The sequence below is a fragment of the Engraulis encrasicolus genome, unplaced genomic scaffold, assembly GCF_034702125.1.
Source record: "Engraulis encrasicolus isolate BLACKSEA-1 unplaced genomic scaffold, IST_EnEncr_1.0 scaffold_136_np1212, whole genome shotgun sequence".
Classification (NCBI taxonomy): Eukaryota; Metazoa; Chordata; class Actinopteri; order Clupeiformes; family Engraulidae; genus Engraulis; species Engraulis encrasicolus.
Genome location: NW_026944867.1, coordinates 102,634 through 123,383, shown reverse-complemented (window position 1 = coordinate 123,383; position 20,750 = coordinate 102,634). Strand labels below are relative to the sequence as shown.

The following is a 20,750-nucleotide window of genomic DNA, read 5'->3' as shown; positions in this document are numbered from 1 at the left end:
GTTGAAACCAAAGTTTAAATTTTCAGGGGAACACATAGTATCATGTTTGGAGGAGAACTGGAGATCCACACCTTCTCCAAAACATCATCTCCACTTTTGAGTATGGTGGCGGGAGCATCATTATATGCGGCTACCTTGGTGCCTCAGGCCCTTGTCAGTTTGCTATTATCAGTGGAACAATGAACTCAGAAGTTTATTGAGATATTTTACAGAAAAAAATGTGAGGTAGTCTGTCACACAGTTGAGGCACACAAGAGGATGGGTGCTGAAATGGGACAACAACCTATATTTTAGAGGCAATTGACTTTTGAATTGCTTCATAACAATGAAATACACATTCTGGAATAGCCCAGTCAAAGCTCTGACAAAAAAAAAACATTTGAGATGATATGGTATGAAGTCAAGAAAGCTATTCACTCCAGATATCCCAGAAACCTTGCTGAAGAAGGGCAGTTTTCTAAAGAAGAGGGAGACAAGATATATCCAGATTGTTTTGTCAATCTGATCTGCAACTACAGGAAACATCTGGTTGAGGTTATTGCGACTAACTTATGGTTAAAACCTATTAAATGCAAGGGTGTACTTACTTATGCCTTGCTGTCCTGTGATGTTTACACCTTATGGCCAATGAAAATATGAAAACTTGTAAATGTTTGGGTTGAATTAGTTAAAGCAGACTCTGGTTGTTCCTTCTTGTGATTTCCGGGAAGATCAGACCATGTTTTATGACCAATTTTGACAGAAATGTAAGAAATTTCAAAGGGTGTACAAACTTTCTCCTGGGACTGTATCTACATAACAAACAAATTGACAGCAAAATCAAAGTGGTGTCTGCAGACAGAAGTCACTGCAATATGTAATACTATATAATTACCATTCTGGTAACAGCTAATTTATTACAGGGGCCATCTTAAATTAGGCTGCTCCTCTCTAGTATTCAATAGACATATTGTACAGTATGTCAGCTTCAAATCTGTATGTTATGAAATGGATGGTCGCTATTTTCACAATTACTATTTTATAATTACAGTTTATATATATACACATGTAGTCAATATACCTACAGTACATCACATGCTAACACTTCTAAAAGCAACCCAGTTTTAGGTGCGGCAAAAAAAGAGTCACACAACACACTGACCTTGGAAAATTGTGAGTCCCAAGACTATTCCAGTTAAGAACTACTACTGTGCTAGCACTATGTGATAGTAGAATCCAGTGATGTAAGTCAATGTTAGACCATTTTGGAAAATTGACATTATTGCAAAATTCTATAGGCCTATAGTTTTAAAAGTATGTAGAGGGGTTCTGATAAGGCCTCATGAAGCCTATAGTGACCGGGTCCAGGTGGTGATCCAAAAGCGTTCTGAAGGGGGATGTTAAGTGTTCTGGTTCAGTTGTAGGCTATATCCTGGATTGTGCATGCACCATATCTATAACATTTATGATGGCTTTTGTCCATTTGGGAAAACATTAGAAAATAACCGTAGGCCTAACAGTAAAAAGCAAAAATCAGCAGGGATTTAAAAAAAAAGTCCAATAGGGTAGGGTCTACTTTGCGTTCATAGGCAGCTGTCACCGGTGATCAGCCCACGACGTCACCGGCGAAACCGAAAGTGAACGGAGTGGACGCCAGTTATTCTGGCCACACATACTTCACTTTGGAACGACAAATACGATATACCATACCATCAGGACAACTTCATTTTTCGACTTTGGTTGTTACAATGCCTTTCAAAGGGTAAGTAACACGACTCTCTTCTGTAGGCGGTGGACGTAAGTAGGGCTACACAGATTCCAGAGTTAGATGTCCACGATTCTTTGTGGCCAAGGAATGGCACAGATTAGGCATGCACAAACATATCTGCGGTGTGTAGGCCTCGATTTACTGGACACTTTGGGTAAATCGCACGAATAAGGTTAAGGGACACAAAAGCACTGCAGACACTAGCGCAACACCGTCTCCTGCACAGACATTGCGGCGCAAATAAAACGGTTGTGTTCCTGAAGCGATAGCGTAAATACGTCTCGCGCACCAGAATACATTCTTTTTTAGTCTATCGAATGGAATTGCGCATTAATTCTATGTTTGAAAAGTTTTATGTGCCTTGAGAAAATAATTGGATGTGTTAAAGTTAGGCCTTTCTATTGGCGTATTGTACATTTGACTGGAAAAGGCTATCCACACTGTCAAGGAGGTATCGTGGGTTAATTATTACTAGCACCAATAAACATGGGAGTATTGTCCAAGTTTTTGAATTAGTTTCATCTTGTTTTTCTGATACCGTGGTTTCAGTTGTGGGACACATGGTAGCCTATCATTATTTAGTAATGCCTGTGTCATTATTATGGTCAGATGCGTAATAGGCTATGTAATTCCACATGCTTTCAAACAAATTAGATTATTCCACTACAGCTGTACATGACGCCTTTATTGAATAAAATACTTCCTGGAGAAATGTGGGGTTGGATGCCTTGCTCCATGGATGAAGATGGATAGAACAGTGAGGATGAACAGCTATGTCAAAGTCTGACTTTCTGGGAGGCATATGAAAAAAATCAGGATCTATTTACATATTTCCCTCTTGCATACTGTTACTGATTATGATCTAATTGAAGTCTTCTCTTTGAATAGTAGGCTGGCCTCATGGGCATTGCTGATGGGAGTGGTTGCCATGGCGGAGGCGGACCCTAACACAGGTATGTTTACATAGCCTACTGGTTGATTTAGATATGGATTTCTTGCACACAGATGTCTCGGATAACCTTAACAAGAGAGAGAGAGTAGAAGCCAGCCCCCTGCAATTCTTCTGACTGAAGGTTTATTTAAGACAAACAACGTTTCAACCACAAATCTTCAGTAGGAGTTGCAGTGTGCGGACATCTACTTTCTCTACATTACATTACATTACACTACATTACATTACATTACATTATATTTGGCTTTTATCCGAAGTGACTTACAATCGAGGACATAGGCCTAATGGACACAGTCATGGGTAAGCGGTTAGGGCGTCAACAAGACTTGTAGCCCAAAGGTTGCCTGTTCGACTCCCGACCCGCCAGGTTGGTGGGGGAGTAATTAACCAGTGCTCTCTCCCATCCTCCTCCATGACTGAGGTACCCTAAGAGTGATGTGTCAGCACACTTGAAGTCCTTTTTTCTTTATGTTTTATTCCATGGCAGGAGAGGATGATGTTTCCACTATTGAGCCGAAACGTCATCCTAGCCTGCTATGGAATAAAATAACAGAGAAAGAAGGATTTTAAGTGTGCTCCTCACTCTAAAATCTATTCTTGGTTTAGCCACCAATACTGATCATGCGTCTATGCTCGGTGTAGCCGCAGCTTGCTATCCTTATTCTATATATACAGTATATGCTCGGTGTGGCCACTACTTGCTATCCTGATTCTATATATATGCTTGGTGTGGCTGTCACTTGTCACGTTGCCACCTCTCCAGGTTTTTCCTGGGTGTCCTGGTTATTAATAGTCTGTCCCGGAAAAAATATATAGCTTCCTTGACACTAAATGAAGCATGCCATTGCATACAAACAAAAAGGTCGATTGAGTTAATTAAATGTGGCAGCCGTGGCCTAGTGTTCAGAGAGTTGGTCTTTTAATCTAGGGGTTGCAGGTTCGAATCCCCCCTGACCTCTCCCTAAATCTCCAGCCATGGCTGAAGTGTCCTTGAGCAAGGCACCTAACCCCACATCCTCCAGGGCCTGTAACCAAAACCCTGGAAAAATAATAACTGTAAGTCGCTTTGAATATAAATGAAAGCATCAGCTAAGTGCAATGTAATGTATTGTAATGTAATGTCCAGGTTTTTTCTCAGACAGAGGTGGAATCCCTACTGCCAGCCAATAAAACTTCTTGTATTATTTTGCCTTTTCTCCATCTGTCTCCAGAACCAGAGACGTTTTCCCTGATTGTCTCTGAGGGTCCGATCTCTGCTCTATTGGGATCCTCCATCACCCTTCCCTGTTCGGTTGACCCACAATTCAGTGTGGTGTCACTGAAGACAACTTGGTACCGACCCACTAAGCTAAACACCCCCATCCTGCAATATGAGAACCAAAAAGTCCAAACGGATCCATCGGATGCCCAGTACAGGGGTAGAGTGTCTCTGGTAGGCCAGCTGAACCAGGGCAGCGTGTCCATGAGGCTGGATAATCTCACACTGGCAGACAGAGGAGAGTATGTGTGCTACGTCCAGAGTAACGTGTGGTATGAAGAGGCTACCATGTCTTTAGTTGTAGAAGGTAATTTGAGGAGAACATACAGTCGTTTTGATATAATTTTCACTATTCATTTTTTATTACATTTGTTATCATTGGTTTATATCTGTATTTCTCTGTGTTGCCTCAGCTGTGGGATCTATTCCAAAACTGTCATCATCCAAGGCAGATGGGAAACAGGTAAACGTTAGCTGTGTGTCAGATGGATGGTCTCCACAGCCAACAGTTACCTGGACAGGTGGGGGAGGGCAGAAGATCAATGGTGAAAACACTGTCTACTCTACAGGTAATCAGCGGTGTATTCCTCCTCTGTTCATTGTGGCTATGTCTGTAGCCCCTTAATGTCCACATGTTTCTCTGTGCTTCAGATGATCAGGGTTTGGTGCGAGTGACTTCCTGGCTGCTGCGTTCTCCATCTGAGTCAGAGTCACTCACCTGTTCTGTCGGTCTGTCTGATCACGAGAGGAGAGAGGGCACAATTTTGGTCCACAGAGGTATGGACTCTGGAGCAGCTTTTCCCAATGTGTGCATTATATTTCAATAACTCTCATAATGTATTACAGAGGTTGTCAGATGGTCATGAATTAATCTACAGTACTGTAACTATGAAGTAGGTGGTCATTGCTTCCTTCTCTTTGTATTTTTTCAGTGTTCTCGCTGGCCGTCCCCAAGGGTCCAATCTCCGCTCCATTGGGATCCTCCATCACACTTCCCTGTTCAGTTTCCCCACAATTCAGTGTGGCATCACATATAATACGCTGGTACCGACCCACTAAGTTTGACACCCCAGTCTTGTTCTACAAAGAAGGGACCGTCCAAAAGGATCCATCGGATGCCCTGTACAGGGGTAGAGTGTCTCTGGTAGGCCAGCTGGACCAGGGGAGTGTGTCCATGAGGCTGGATAAACTCACACTGGCAGACAGAGGAGAGTATGTGTGCTACGTGGGGAATGAAGAGGGATATGAAGAGGGATATGAAAAGGCCAGTGTGTCTGTAGATGTTGAAGGTAAATCCAGAATATATTATACTTTCTTCACCATAACGCATCACAAGCGACCAATTATGGGTTCACAGATTAATATGAATCCATTTTATTGGTGAACAGTTGCAGGGACTCTTTCATTCATCTCAGTAACGAAAGGAGATGGAGAACAGGTGAACGTTACCTGTGTATCAGATGGATGGTCTCCGCAGCCTACAGTTACCTGGACAGGTGAAGGAGGGGAGAAGATCAATGGCGGAAACACTGTCTACTCTGCAGGTAATGACGTACATAATGTATGTGTACCTCCTCTGTTCATTGTGACAATTTTCCTGTATTCCTGTATATTCCTCCTCTGTTCATTGTGACCAGAGGTCTGTAGCCCTTTAATGTCCACACGTGTCTTCTTCAGATGATCAGGGTTTGGTGCGAGTGACTTCTTGGCTGCTGCATACTCCATTTGAGTCAGAGTCACTCTCCTGCTCTGTGGGTCTGTCTGAAGAGGAGAGGAGAGAGGGCAGGGTGGTGCCATTTGTCAACACATCATATCAAGGCAACACAGGTAAGAGTAATCTCCTTATAAGAGGAGATTGCACCTCTTTAACACATCATTGGATCTTTAGTACAGGCATACAGTATATTTTAACTAATGTAATATCCTTTTACTACCTGACAGTTACACCCCCTACTCAACTTTACAACTTTGTGATTTCATTCATGATGCACATGGAGGAATTGAAATGGAAATTTAGAAGATATGTATATAAATGTATCTGGCATTTATTTACGATTATAGTTACTAGGTGCAACATCAGCTTCATTTTGCTTCAAGAGCATTGAACCACCCAAACAAACAAAAACAAACAAACACATTTTACGATTGGTACAAGTTGACCCATGTGATGTATTAACAGGTGCTGTAGTTGGTGCTGTCATCTGTGCCCTGGTAGCCTTCATGCTGCTTCTCATCATTGTTGTTCTTTACAAGAAAGGTAGGTGTGGATTTCATGGCAGCCACCATATCACATATGCAGTTCCATCTATTACATCTGAACAGTTTAAATCACATTGAAACAGCGGGGACTCTTAAGTTGATAGCTTGATATTTTGCACAGGGTTCATTCAGTAGTTATAGTTAGATTGTAAACATACCCCTTATATCAGCACTAATACAGTATGTGTATATTATACACTGTATACTTTCATATATATTAATTAGAAGGAGTAGCTTTTTTAACCAGCATCAGCATTATATGTAGTATTTGTAGTATATTATGAAAGAAGATTTGTATGCAGTGAATTCTTAAGGAGGAGAAGTCTTTAGACATTTTCCAACACTGCACCTTATCAACAGAAGCTTGTGGATTACATCTCTCCATCTTGCTAGTATGCCTTTGTGCTGTGCTGATTAATATGCAACAAGTGTTTTTTTGTGTAAATGAGATGCTGTAATACTAATCTTATTAATAGATATAATATATTAAACTGCCTCCTATAGGACTCCTTAACAGCAGGAAGAAGGAATATCAAGAACAACTGGAAAAAGGTGATGTATTGCACACCTGACAATAGAGCTCATTGGGTTGCCAAAGGCCTTGGGTTATTGCTAAATATCTAATCTGTAATGTATAATGATACTATGCTGCTTTTGGCTTGAGACTCTGGGTTTGGGCCAGGATTAAAGGGCCGTACACACACGTCGCTGCTATTTACTCGCTACTTGCTCACTCGCCTACTTGCCACTCGCTCTGGGTGATTTTGTTTACTGGTTGTCATGGTTCCCGCTGTCCGCGCCAATAACGTCCGTACGAAACAAAATGTAGGGCTACGCTGTTTAACGTTGATCGTGTGCTGTGCACAACCATGCATATGAGCCTTTGATGGTGTACACTGCATGTATTTTCCTCAACACTCTTAACCAAAGTGTGATGGCGTGCAGAAGTTGGGTGGTCAGAACACCACAGGGGCAACGTCACCTGTCAATAATCTGTATTCTGCATTCCAATTGGTTACTCGCTTAACTCGCGTCGCTCGAAGATAAAATAAGTTTATCTCGGAACCCGCCCACATCGCATCGCTTGTACTCTCCTCGCCTACTCGCCAGCGAGACTCGCTGGAACACGTAGACATTCTATTGACTTCATCCGCTGAGCGAGTAACTAGCAGCGACGTGTGTGTACGGCCCTTATGTGTCCACTGCCAATCATAAAAGTGAGATGAGTCTGTCTGTGGACAATACAAGGCCTGGCTGAAAAGGTCATGAGGGTGACCTTGACAATGTTGCACAGAGTAGCCTTTTTATTCAGCATGCTATATTCTTCATCCTTTGAAGGAAACTGTCCTACTTTCTAAAAAATGTTAAATATTGACAAGTTTGCCGTCTTTACAATTCTTGGCATATCTGTTCTTCCGGCTAACTGTAGCAACAATATATTCACATGAGTGTATCTGTCTCTTTTAGGATTAGGGATAACTGCAATGCACACAACTACAACCTCTGATGATCCCGAAAAAGGCACTTCTGAAACAGAAGGTTAAGTCTTGTTGTTGTTGTTGTTGTTGTTGTTTGTTGTTGTTTTTGTTTTTGTTTTTGTTCTTGTATCTTACGTATTTTTCTCATATATAACAGGACTGCTGAATGATCACAAGAATATAAATGAAGACCTGCACAAGAAGATAGAAGGTAGCCAGTTAGACAGACGCTTCGACTGCAATGGATGAATAAATACAAAGAGAAAATAGGCCTAAATAAAAGTAACTGAGTATGATCTATTTTCTACATTGTATTGACGACTTCAGAGATGTACCAACATCCTAAGGGGGGAGCGTGGTGTAGGGAAAATTACTGTTATTATTAGCCAAATAATAGTTATTACTCCCCTCAAACAATAACCATTCATTATTGATTATACAGTAGATTGACATATTATAGATTGTGCCAATTAATGTGTTCATGGTATTTGGGCTTCATATTCATTTATATTTTTTTTACTGATATTCCCACAGCCATATAAGAAGTTCAGTTGCCTTCATAATGTGATTGATCCCTTATGTTTATAATGTTACTACTGATGTTTGGACTGGTGTATCATGTTCTTTGTTTGTTTGTTTTGGCAGGACGGTAGAGCCAGGTGAAAGGTAAGACACATGGTATACAATCACTTCAACAGCACAAACAAGGGCAAATAATTTATTTACTGTTAATACTGTTCACACTGATGTTGGACGGGTGTATCTGGTGAGACATAGAAGACATTTATAGTGTAGGAAAGTATAATGCTAGAACATGTGCATAGAATCGTGTGTTTGTCTTCATGTTGGTAGATCTGGAGAGCCAACTGCAGAACAAGACACAGGAAGCAGCAAGATATGAAAAGGAGAAAACGGGTAAGTGTGGCCATCCATTGTAAGTACCGTGTGCTTCTGCAGCTTCTCTGTGAGCCAGGTTGAGGCTGTTTGCAGAGCCAGTAGAAGTGGTGCTCCAAGGTTACTTTTATAGTCTTAACTGCATAATGAACTGTTTTAGAGTAAATGTGCATTTGGGTATGTCACGTTTTGATTTTGGAAATGTATAAACAAGACAGATGCATTAAGCATTAAGAGCATACTGTAGAGCAGGGGTGTCAAACTCAAATTGGCCGTGGGCCAAAATCAACATCTGGAACGAAGTCACGAGCCGAACTCAACAATTATTATTTTTAAATGGACTAAAATAGTGCATGCATGCACTTCATACTCATGTTTAAATTTCACATACACTCTTTCCCATCCCATCATATTTGTTAGTTAAAATGTGTCTGCACATGCTGTGACACAACAAATTTCATATTCAAGTCATGTTATGCTATACATTAATGGTGTAGCCTATGTGGGCCAACTGTAACACACATTTGAAATGATCTCGGGGGCCAAATAAAATGGCTCTGTGGGCCAAATTTGGCCCCCGGGCCTAATTTGACATCCCTGCTGTAGAGTATGTAGGTAGTTCAGTGTTCATAACCATGATTAGGCCTACTTGAATTGTGTTACGTCATGATGACTTGTGTTAATGTGTACATGGTGGTAGATCTGGGGACAAAACTTCAACTTAAGACAGATGAAGCAACACAACTAAGAGGGGAGAAAGCAGGTGACAGCAGCTGCTTGCAGAGCCTTCACACATGGTGCTCAACAGTTGCTTTCATTGTGTTAACTGAGTCATGACTGCATTGTGTTTATAGAATCCTTGGCTTTCAGTTGCAGTCACCAAACTTTATTTAGGGTAATTAAAAAGCAACGTTGATCACTGTGGAACAGGCTCATCAAAACTACGAGAGATACTGTGAATAATGTGCTGTCACATGGTTATATTCAAATGGAGTATAGAGATGATGTGGGATTAGATTTAACATCATACACTTTACCCTTTGAAGCTAAGATTAACAATGGGTAATGACCATTGTTCTTAATTATTTATGTTGGCAGAACTGAACATGCAGCTGACCAAAGGTGGAGAAGTGGAAAGAGTTGAAGAAGCCAATAAAGGTGCCCTGCCCTCATCATTACTCCCCTGTATATGATAACTGACATTGCTGATATAACCAAGTGCATTTAATTTACTAGCAAAGTGCATTTCATCTTTAGTGTTCATAACTGTGGTGAGGAACAGTCCTGAAGCATGTATATTGGAAAATACATATTTCACATCAAATGTTTCACTCTGAAGACAGACTATGAGCCTGGTAGTGACCCTTGCTCTTATGTGTTTATGTTGGCAGGACTGAAAAAGCAGCTGACCACAGCTAGAGAAGAAGTGAAAAGACTTGGAGAAGCCAATAAAGGTGACCTCATCATTGCTCGGCTGTTTATGATGACTGGCATTGCTGAAATAATCAAGTGCATTTCATCTTTGATTTAGTGTTCATATCCATGATGACAGATATTCATGCAGCTAATTGTAACTTTTTGTTAGCTATTTTGATGACCACTACTGTATATGGCAATGGCCACAACCTGGGCCTACACTGTAACAAATAGCTGTTTATTTACGGCAATTCTGCAACAGCATTCTACTGTTTTTCGAAAAAACAGACAACTACTGTGAAAATATTACTTTGAGTCACATATTGAGCATAAACAGTAAGTACTGCACAATAGCAGTATTCGCCGTTGTGGAAAAAACTAGAGATGCACCGGATCCTGATTTTTAGGATCCTGCCGGATACCAGATCCACTGAATAAGATCCTGCCGGATCCGGAACCGGATACCGGATCCTACAAAAGGGTTGAAACATATAGTCTACTCGCACACGTGGGCCCTTTTTATTACGTTGGCGCAAACTATTTTTTAGACTCATTGGCTTATTGCCACACTGCCTGCAATAGCCGCTTCCAAAGGGATTTAACTCCATGCAGTGATTGGGGTTAGGCTAGGCTAGACATGCACCAGACCCTGATTTTTAGGTAACATGCCGGATACCGGATCCACTGCTTAAGATCCTGCCGGACCCGGACCCTGTGAAAAACTCTATTATCCTGACGGATCCAGATCCGGAACCGGAACCGGATCCGGTGCATCTCTAGAAAATAACAAGTTATTTTAGGCAGCACCATTGAAACCCATTCATCCTCCACTTGTCCGTGATCACCATCAAACTTCAATACCACCTGAAGAACTGAAGTCATTCTGACTGGTTAAAGATTATCTGATACTATCAAGCATGATGAAACAATTTCTAAGGAAACTACAATACTTAAAAAGTGCTTGATGCAGCAAAGTGTGAGTAGCACATGCATTTTGATAGTGATGAAAGTGTGAATGGCTGAAACATTTTAAGAACTTGTAACACTCTTGCAACAAGCAGCCCCATCTAAACCAATCTGCTAATCAGTGCCTGGCCTCACCTGAGTAGGGCTGTTATGCCATTATTCAATTACGGGCGTCACCTGCCAAGGGCCTGATGACTCTGGTCACATGGTACTCTTGCACCTGTATATAAATCTGGACTATCAACACTTCAGTTGCTTGCCTGCCTGCTGGCTGGCCTACATGGCACAGCATAGCACTTGCTTGCCTACAAGCTTGCTTACATGCTTGCACACTTTCCTCTTTGTGAAAGCTTGCTGTATGTGGCATCATTTGTGCCATTGTTGCATATAATGTGCCTGCTGCAAATTAGGCATTGCTTTGAGAGCTAGCTTGTAGTGCTGCTTGTTTGCTGTGCTACTTGGTGCAAAATATTTTTTTAAAGACTGACCAATGCTATATTCATCATTGGCTCATCAAGAGATACAGTAAAAAGCTCACCTTGCACACTATCATTGTAACATAGCACTGCGTACTCTGAAATTTTATTCATGCCCACACTTTCAAAGGACCACCGCAAACCATTTTCTCAATACAGCATTGCGCCATAGTATCATGCTCAAGGCACTCCAGTCATGGTGAACGATGGGAGGGTGGGGTGGTAACATGGCCAGGATATCACAGTTATGGAGAATGATGGGTGGGGTGGGAAGTTGCCATGGCCATATTCATGAATACAACTATGACCCAGTATTTGCCTGTCATCACACAGTACAATTCAACTTTTTAACTGAAATGTACTGTTATTTTTCTGTAGAGTACTGTTATTTAACAGTTCAATTGCTGCTGAAAAAATGTTATATACTGTGATACATTAAACAGCAATGAGCTGTATTTGATTTTTGGTGTGAAATAACAGTAGAATTACAGGTAAATATAATTGCCAGTAACTGCCGTTATTTTGCAGGGAAATTTTCTTAGAGTGTACTACAATGGTAATCATGATGTATAATAGTCAACATTGTATCTGGATTCCTTGGTTGAGACTGGTGCATGTTCACCGGAAGTGGTGCTCTACAGCTACTTTATGTGCTTACTGTATATATGCGTTATTTCCTGCATTATGACTGTTTATGTGTCAATGTTGGTAGATGAAGACATGGCACAGCACACAGCAACACAACAACTGACCAAGCAGCTGACCACAGCTAGAGATGCAGTGAAGAGACTTGAAGAAGCCAATAAAGGTGCCCTCATCATTACTTACCTGTACTGTATATGATAACTGGCATTGCTGAAATAATAAAGTGCAATTCATCTTTGATTTGCTGTTCATATCCATTAGGGCAGTAACGATACACCATTCTGACGATTCAATTTGTATCACGAGTNTTTGGCTCATGAATTTTTAAAACATATAGTACATCTAATTAATAGTTTGCTTATTTCAAACTTACCAACACTATGAGATTAAATTATAAAAAACTATGAAAGAATATGGGTAAAAGAGGTTACACAAGGCCACTAAAATGAAAACAAGTTTAAAAATAATGATGATGATGAAGTTTAGAAGGACCGTCACCTCATATATCGTGGTTGTGTTTTGGACTGTATTGTAACAAAACTTTGAAAGGGCGTGTTACAAATCCGACTTATAAGGGCGATACAGGTTCATGGCTCTGTGTATCGCGATTTCTCGTTACAACCCGAATACCCATGGTGACAAATATTGCATGCAGCTCATTGTAACTCTCTGTTCGCTGTTTTGATGACCACGTTTTTGCCACCACCTCAGCCTACAGCACTGGCAATCAAAGGACTTCTGTATTTCCATTACCAACATACTGTATTTTCTAGACAATAAAAGGCGTATATCTGGCTCGAAAAGCTCTAGAATCCTTGGATGTCAACACTGTTGGGCGGGTGTATGTGTTGAGACATAGAATGGTAGAAGAAATGCATAGAATCTTATGTTTGTCTTCATGTTGGTAGATCTGGAGAACCAACTTCAGAACAAGACACAGGAAGCAGCAAGATATGAAAAGGAGAAAACGGGTAAGTGAAGCGGTTAAGATGCTGCTGCAGAGTTCTTGTGAGCCAGGTTGAGGCTGTTTGTTGGTAACCCAGCTTTGTACAGTAGTAGCATGTCTTCCTTCCATAGTGGATTTTACTCTGAGAGTAGAATACAGACTGGATCTACACTGAGCAGGTTGACCTGGGTTACAGAAATTTCCAATAGTGAAAGTGTAACAGTAAGCATTTACTGTAATGCATACTTCACAAATGGACTGAATATTTGTATATATACTGTATATAATATACAAAGCGGATTCCAAAAAAGTTGGGACACTTTGTATTTTGTGAATAAAATCAAAACGCTGTCATTTTCAAAACATTCAATATGTTAACAAGGTAGAACATTATGTACAGACAACAAATCAGTTGTTAAAGTCAAGCAGAATTATTGTTTTGATGTAATTATGTGATCATTTAAAATTTCACCCTTGCAACATATCCCAAAAAAGTTGGGACAGGGCCAATAAAATGCATTTTATATTAGATAAGACTAAACACAACACAAGGGATGAGACTGAACAGTTAAATACTTTGACTGATGGCATAATTTTATTCAAAAATTAGATATTTTGATGTGCGAGACATGATTTCAGCAGCTCAACTGATAGGTGTGTTCTTCAACTTGTTTACCTTTTTGTTATGCTTAATATGGGCATATCCTGACTGCAAGAAAACAATTTTGTGACCTGTTTACTCCTATGATGGAACCACACGGTTGGAACATAGTAGAGATTTAAATTTGCCACCATTAGGGGACAATATCTAAAGGCGGTGCTCCAAAATATAATGCCTTGGTTGCTATGTTTGCTGTTTAAAGTCTGTATGTATCATCCAACACTCATTTTAATGCTCTACATGAGTAAGAAGACCCTAACCAAGTCACCTCTGCATCCCCTTACCATCATATTTGCTGTCTTTCAGACTGACCACTAAATCAAGCTGAAGTATTCATTTTCTATATAACCTGGAGGGTGCATGACTCCATAATTTTCAAAAAGGATTAAATATTTTCCATCCTGTAATCAGAGGACAGTTTCACATGTCTCCTAGGTCCATAGAATGAGCTTTTCCGCATGCAACACTGTTTAATGTCTGCATCATGTGCATTAATCAAGTGTTGTGTTTATGGTCATTTTTTCGAGAGCTGTCATTGTTGGAGTGTCATAGTTTGCTTATTGACCACAAGTATGTCATGATCTCATAACTCATGCAATGATTACACAGAACTCTATATTACGGAAATAGGCCTTATATGCCTGCAATTTTGATAATTCAATCTTTCTGTGTAATAGATAAGTAATTAGTCCCTCAAAATCTTCGCTGCTGAGTGCCACAGCCTTTCTGTGATGGTATTTTAGTTGTGCATTAATGTTGGCAGTCAATATAGTTCCTTTTAAAATATTCTTCCTTGTGTTATTTTCAGAATTATCCAACTATTACAACATGTTTTGGCCCTGTCCCAACTTTTTTGAGATTTGTTGCATGGGTCCAATTTTAAATGATCACATAATAACCTCAAAACAATAATTCTGCTCGACTTTAACAACTGATATGTTGTCTGTACATAATGCTCTCCCTTATTAACATATTTGATGTTTTGAAAATGCCAGCATTTTGATTTTATTCACAAAATACAAAGTGTCCCAACTTTTTTGGAATCCGCTTGTACTACAAATGGATCAAATGTTTGTTTCAAAAGAACCTGAACGCCATCAAGATGATCAGGAGACATGTGAGAATTAGATGAGAATTAGGAGACCCAGAGAACAGGTGAGATTTATAGTGTTTTCACACCTGGTCCCATTCAAGTGAACCAAACTCAGTCCTATTTAAGTGGACCAAAAAGTGAACCGACAGCAAAAGGACTCGCTTCTGTTTTTGTTCATATTGTGAGTGTATTAGAAAAAGAAATGGCTGATCTTTCTGGTCCTGGTAGGCTTTTATGGTGTGTCACTCTTATTTTTTATCACACCCGGTCCTCTAGAGCCTTTCATAAGGGGTCTGAAACACCTGAGCGGTAAAGCGTCGAGGAACGGCTGCGTTTTTCACAGATGTCGGTGAAAGTACATTGAAACATATCTGTCCTTACACACCAACAGGCGGTAGTCGGGCGTCAGCGGCCGTTCCGCGACGCTTTACCGCCCTGGTGTGTAAGACCCCTAAGTGATTACACCTTGTCACAAGTGTAACTTGTCAGAACTCATAAGCGAACCGAACTGAGACCACGTCAACCAAGGTCTCAGTGCGGTTCGCTTCCAAGGGGTCTGGGTACGCAAAAATGCTGAGTCACTGCTCCGAGTTCGCTTAGGCGGCTGAAAGTGACCAGGTTTGAAAACGCTATTAGATGAAATTTAGGAGACCCAGAGAACAGATGAGATTTAGATGAGATTTAGGTGGAAAATCCATTTAAAACTGTCCGTACATTTAATAAGGTTTACACTAGTGGAAATATACCTTAGTTATAAATGGATCGAATGTTTATTTAACAGCTCTTGCACTCGAGCTACAAAAAGAGAGAAAGACCCAGAAAGCAGCTGAGATTCAACAAGTCCATTTAACCCCTTAGCGCAGAACCTATGTTATAACCTTATTGTCATCAAAATAGTTATGGTCATGTCTTAATCTTTTACTTAAAGCTCTCGGTACTGTCATAGTCATGTTGTTATGATGTCGTTGAGTATTTTCAGCAAATAGTGAATAGGCCGGCCGGCGACCCCATCTGCAGTAAGAGGCTACGGCTGTGTACATTTAGCTAACATGCAGAGGTTGTAATGTATCAATGTTCTGAAGAGTACAAAAATATGGTGGAAATGTGAAGCCAAGTTTATAATGTGAATACTGATGTTTGGACGGGTGTCTTTTATTAAGATGAAAAAAAGAAGACATTTATAATGTACACTGTAACAAATAGCTGTTTATTTACGGCAATTCTGCAACAGCATTCTACTGTTTTTCGAAAAAACAGACAACTACTGTGAAAATATTACTTTGAGTCACATATTGAGCATAAACAGTAAGTACTGCACAATAGCAGTATTCGCCGTTGTGGAAAAAAACTAGAGATGCACCGGATCCTGATTTTTAGGATCCTGCCGGATACCAGATCCACTGCTTAAGATCCTGCCGGATCCAGAACCGGATACCGGATCCTACAAAAGGGTTGAAACATATAGTCTACTCGCACACGTGGGCCCTTTTTATTACGTTGGCGCAAACTATTTTTTAGACTCATTGGCTTATTGCCACACTGCCTGCAATAGCCGCTTCCAAAGGGATTTCACTCCATGCAGTGATTGGGGTTGTGAAAGACTGAAAAGCCTAGGCTAGACATGCACCAGACCCTGATTTTTAGGTAACATGCCGGATACCGGATCTACTGCTTAAGATCCTGCCGGACCCGGATCCTGTGAAAAACTCTATTATCCTGACGGATCCGGAACCGGAACCGGATCCGGTGCATCTCTAGAAAATAACAAGGGCTGAATCTCAAATGGTGCACTTGTGCACTTTAGTGTTCATGTTTCAGTGTGCATGCCATATTAGTTACGCACTGAAACATAGTGCCCGAAGTGCACAAGTGTGCCATTTCAGACTCAGCCAAGTTATTTTAGGCAGCACCATTGAAACCCATTCATCCTCCACTTGTCCGTGATCACCATCAAACTTCAATACCACCTGAAGAACATAAGTCATTCTGACTGGTTAAAGATTAAAGATTATCTGATACTATCAAGCATGATGAAACAATTTCTAAGGAAACTACAATACTTAAAAAGTGCTTGATGCAGCAAAGTGTGAGTAGCACATGCATTTTGATAGTGATGAAAGTGTGAATGGCTGAAACATTTTAAGAACTTGTAACACTCTTGCAACAAGCAGCCCCATCTACCAATCTGCTAATCAGTGCCTGGCCTCACCTGAGTAGGGCTGTTATACCATTATTCAATTACGGGCGTCACCTGCCAAGGGCCTGATGACTCTGGTCACATGGTACTCTTGCACCTGTATATAAATCTGGACTATCAACACTTCAGTTGCTTGCCTGCCTGCTGGCTGGCCTGCATGGCACAGCATAGCACTTGTTTGCCTACAAGCTTGCCTACAAGCTTGCTTACATGCTTGCATACTTTCCTCTTTGTGAAAGCTTGCTGTATGTGGCATCATTTGTGGCATTGTTGCATATAATGTGCCTGCTGCAAATTAGGCATTGCTTTGAGAGCTAGCTTGTAGTGCTGCTTGTTTGCTGCGCTACTTGGTGCAAAATAATTTTTTAAAGACTGACCAATGCTATATTCATCATTGGCTCATCAAGAGATACAGTAAAAAGCCCACCTTGCACACTATCATTGTAACATAGCACTGCGCACTCTGAAATTTTATTCATGCTCACACTTTCAAAGGACCACCGCAAACCATTTTCTCAATACAGCATAGCGCCATAGTATCATGCTCAAGGCACTCCAGTCATGGTGAACGATGGGAGGGTGGGGTGGTAACATGGCCAGGGTACCACAGTTATGGAGAATGATGGGTGGGGTGGGAAGTTGCCATGGCCATATTCATGAATACAACTATGACCCAGTATTTGCCTGTCATCGCACAGTACAATTCAACTTTTTAACAATACTAATACTGTGAACCTTCTGTAGAGTACTGTTATTTAACAGTTCAATTGCTGCTGAAAAAATGTTATATACTGTGATACATTAAACAGCAATGAGCTGTATTTGATTTTTGGTGTGAAATAACAGTAGAATTACAGGTAAATATAATTGCCAGTAACTGCCGTTATTTTGCAGGGAAATTTTCTTAGAGTGTAGGAAAGTATAACGGTGGAAGACATGCATAGAATGTTGTGTTTGTGTTGTTGGTAGATCTGGAGAACCAACCTCAGTACAAGACACAAGAAGCAGCAAGACATGAACAGGAGAAAACGGGTAAGTGTAACCATCCATTGTAAGTACCGTGTGCTTCTGCAGCTTCTCTGTGAGCCAGGTTGAGACTGTTTGCAGAGCCACTAGAAGTGGTAATCCACAGTTACATTCATAGTCTAAAGGGCATTATGAGCTACTGTATGTTTAATTTAGAGTAATGTTCATTTGGGTATGTCACATTTTGGTTTTGGAAACATCTTACAGATAAGACAGATGCCATTAAGCATTGAGATAAAATACCGGTAAGTAAAGAAACATAAGCTCCTTGGTGGAGGTAATGATAAAGCAGGTTGCTGTGACCATCCATTGTGAATGTGTTGTTGCAGAGTTCCTGTACAGTTGAGGCTGGCTGCAGAGCCGATCACATACAGTCAGGCTAATGATCACCTCTAGATATATTGATAAATATGGAAAAACTCCCAAAACAGTAAACCTCATTAATATCTTTTACATTTTCCACTTAATATTGGTAATATTCATCATAGCTCTTAAAAAAGCAATTGTACGTTCATGCTTGGATTTCACCATAAAGAAACAACAACACCAATATTTTTCTAGCTAGTCCAAAAACATGGTTGCATATTATCATTGGCCTGACTGTAGAGTATGTGGGTAGTTTTAGTGTTCATAACCGTGATACCTTCAAGTGTGTTTACTGCATTATGACTTGTGTTTATGTGTTCATGGTAGGTCCGGATGCAACGCTGAGACAAAAGACAGATAAAGCAACAAAACTGAGAGAGGAGAAAGCAGGTAACAGCAGCTGCTTGCAGAGCCACCAGAAGTGGTGCCCCACAGTTGCGCTCTCATTGGCCCTCATTTATCAAAGCAGCGTACGACGAGAGTTATGCGTAGCCGCTTTCAAGTTGGACTTGAGATGACTATGATCACCAACTTGAGCAGCAGTTGTAGCGCAACAACTCATTATCATAAATATGTGGCCTACGTAATTACAAAATGTTTTTACATTGTATATTTTGGTTAAGCCAACTTCTACCTGTTTGGATTGGTGCACCCTTCCTGGGAGCGCTGCGTTAATTTGGCATAGGTCGAGAAGAACTGCAAGAGAAATCTAATTTGTGATTTGACGTGATGTGTGAATAATTGTGCAATATACAGCCGCATATTGGAATGTGCCTTCAGTCGTGGGATCAATGGGGGACGACGTTCTTTTTAACAGCTGGGAGTTCAGGCGCACCTCAATCAATACCTACAGTAATAATCTCCAGGTAGAGTTTCGCCTTTTCGCACGACTATCGGAATACACACACACCTGACACGTGTGTGTCCGATAACACGTTATAGTCGTTCATGTAGGTAGGAAAAGGGATATCCCCCCCCAACGAACTGGATCACAAGAGAGAAGCAGGGCGCACATGAGCGCGAGAGGGACAGCGCACTGGACAAGTAATGCTCTCCCTCCCCAACAAATGGTTTGGGCACTGTTTGTTGGCCAGTTTCACGTAGCCTTTTCTTGACCTCGTTTACAAAAAGGTAATATAAAAATATAATATAATAATATAAAAAAAATATCTTCATTATGTTTACTGTAGTCAATCAAACATTTCATTGTAATTATTTGGAAATCAATCTCTTGGCCTACCCCTTCCATATTGAGAACCGAAACATGTTGACTACTGCTGTTGATTAGGCCTATTTACACGTGTTATTTTGTTGTCTACCTCGTGTAAAGCCTAATTTCAAGCTGTCAATCAACCACAAACGTAGATGTTTTAGCCAGTTTGCGTCTCTCCATGTCGCAAACTCAGGGGTGTGGTCTCCTTCCCGCCGTTGTAGAGAAGGTGTGATTATTCTAATTACGATGGTTTTCAGACGCTGGATTTATCAACAGCCGCTCGCTGTTACGATGGGATTGGAGAGGTAGGCCTACACATGTTTAGTAAATCTCACGTGAGCTTCGTCGTACGACGAGATCTGCGCTCATTTCTGCGGCAAAGTTTATCTGGCCCATTGTTGGCCCGATCCTTTTTTCGCGAGTGCTGATAGTCGGCCCAATTCTGGCTTTGTCCGCGGCCCAATAATGGCCCTATTACCGTATGCCGACAGTGTCGGCTCAGTTACTGCATGAGACTGACAGTTATTTTCAGTGTCGGCCGAGTGTTGACTGAAGTGTTGGCTGAGTCACGGTAACCAGTGTTCCAGCCGAGCCGACACTCAGCCGACAGTGGCGACATTCAGCCAAGATCGGGCCGACTGTGCTTGCTACCTGTGGTTTCTACGCAAGTTTGATAAATGAGGGCCAGTGTGTTTATTGTGTTATTACTCTTGTTTATAGAATCCTTGGCTTTGAGTAGGCCTATGTGCAGTCCCCAAAATGTATTTAATTAAAACAAGTAATGTTTCGATCACCATGGAACTAGCTCATCTGTTACGCAGAAGACATTTGTAATGTATGATTGAAAATGTATTAAGGAGGAATTGTCTTCTAAAAATTCCATTAGCCTTGTGTGTACTGACAAGGCTTTCATGAATATTATTGTTTTGGCAGCACTGGAAAGCCATGTGAAAGGTAAGACTCATTATAGTATACAAGCACTTCCATCACACAATAACCATTAAGTATAGATATTAAATTCCAGAGATCAGTCAATTAAAAGCATTGCTGCAATTCATTTCATTTGATTGCAAAGTGCATTTCATCTTTAGTGTTCATAACTGTGGTGACGAACAGTCATGCAGCTCATTGCAAGTAGTCATGCAGCAAGCACTTTG

At 40.8% G+C, this 20,750-nt stretch overlaps 1 protein-coding gene across 1 annotated transcript in view; it reads left to right on the top strand.

Moving 5' to 3' along the window:
- The first annotated feature begins 1,629 nt into the window (after positions 1-1,629).
- The window catches only part of LOC134442274 (cell surface A33 antigen-like), a 54,033-nt gene continuing 34,912 nt past the window's right edge, over positions 1,630-20,750 (top strand). Inside the window, exons 1-3 of the mRNA XM_063192513.1 lie at positions 1,630-1,741; positions 2,639-2,700; positions 3,911-4,264. Coding sequence (XP_063048583.1) covers positions 1,728-1,741; positions 2,639-2,700; positions 3,911-4,264 — 430 coding nt within the window. The 5' untranslated portion in view covers positions 1,630-1,727. The remainder of the gene's footprint in view (positions 1,742-2,638; positions 2,701-3,910; positions 4,265-20,750) is intronic.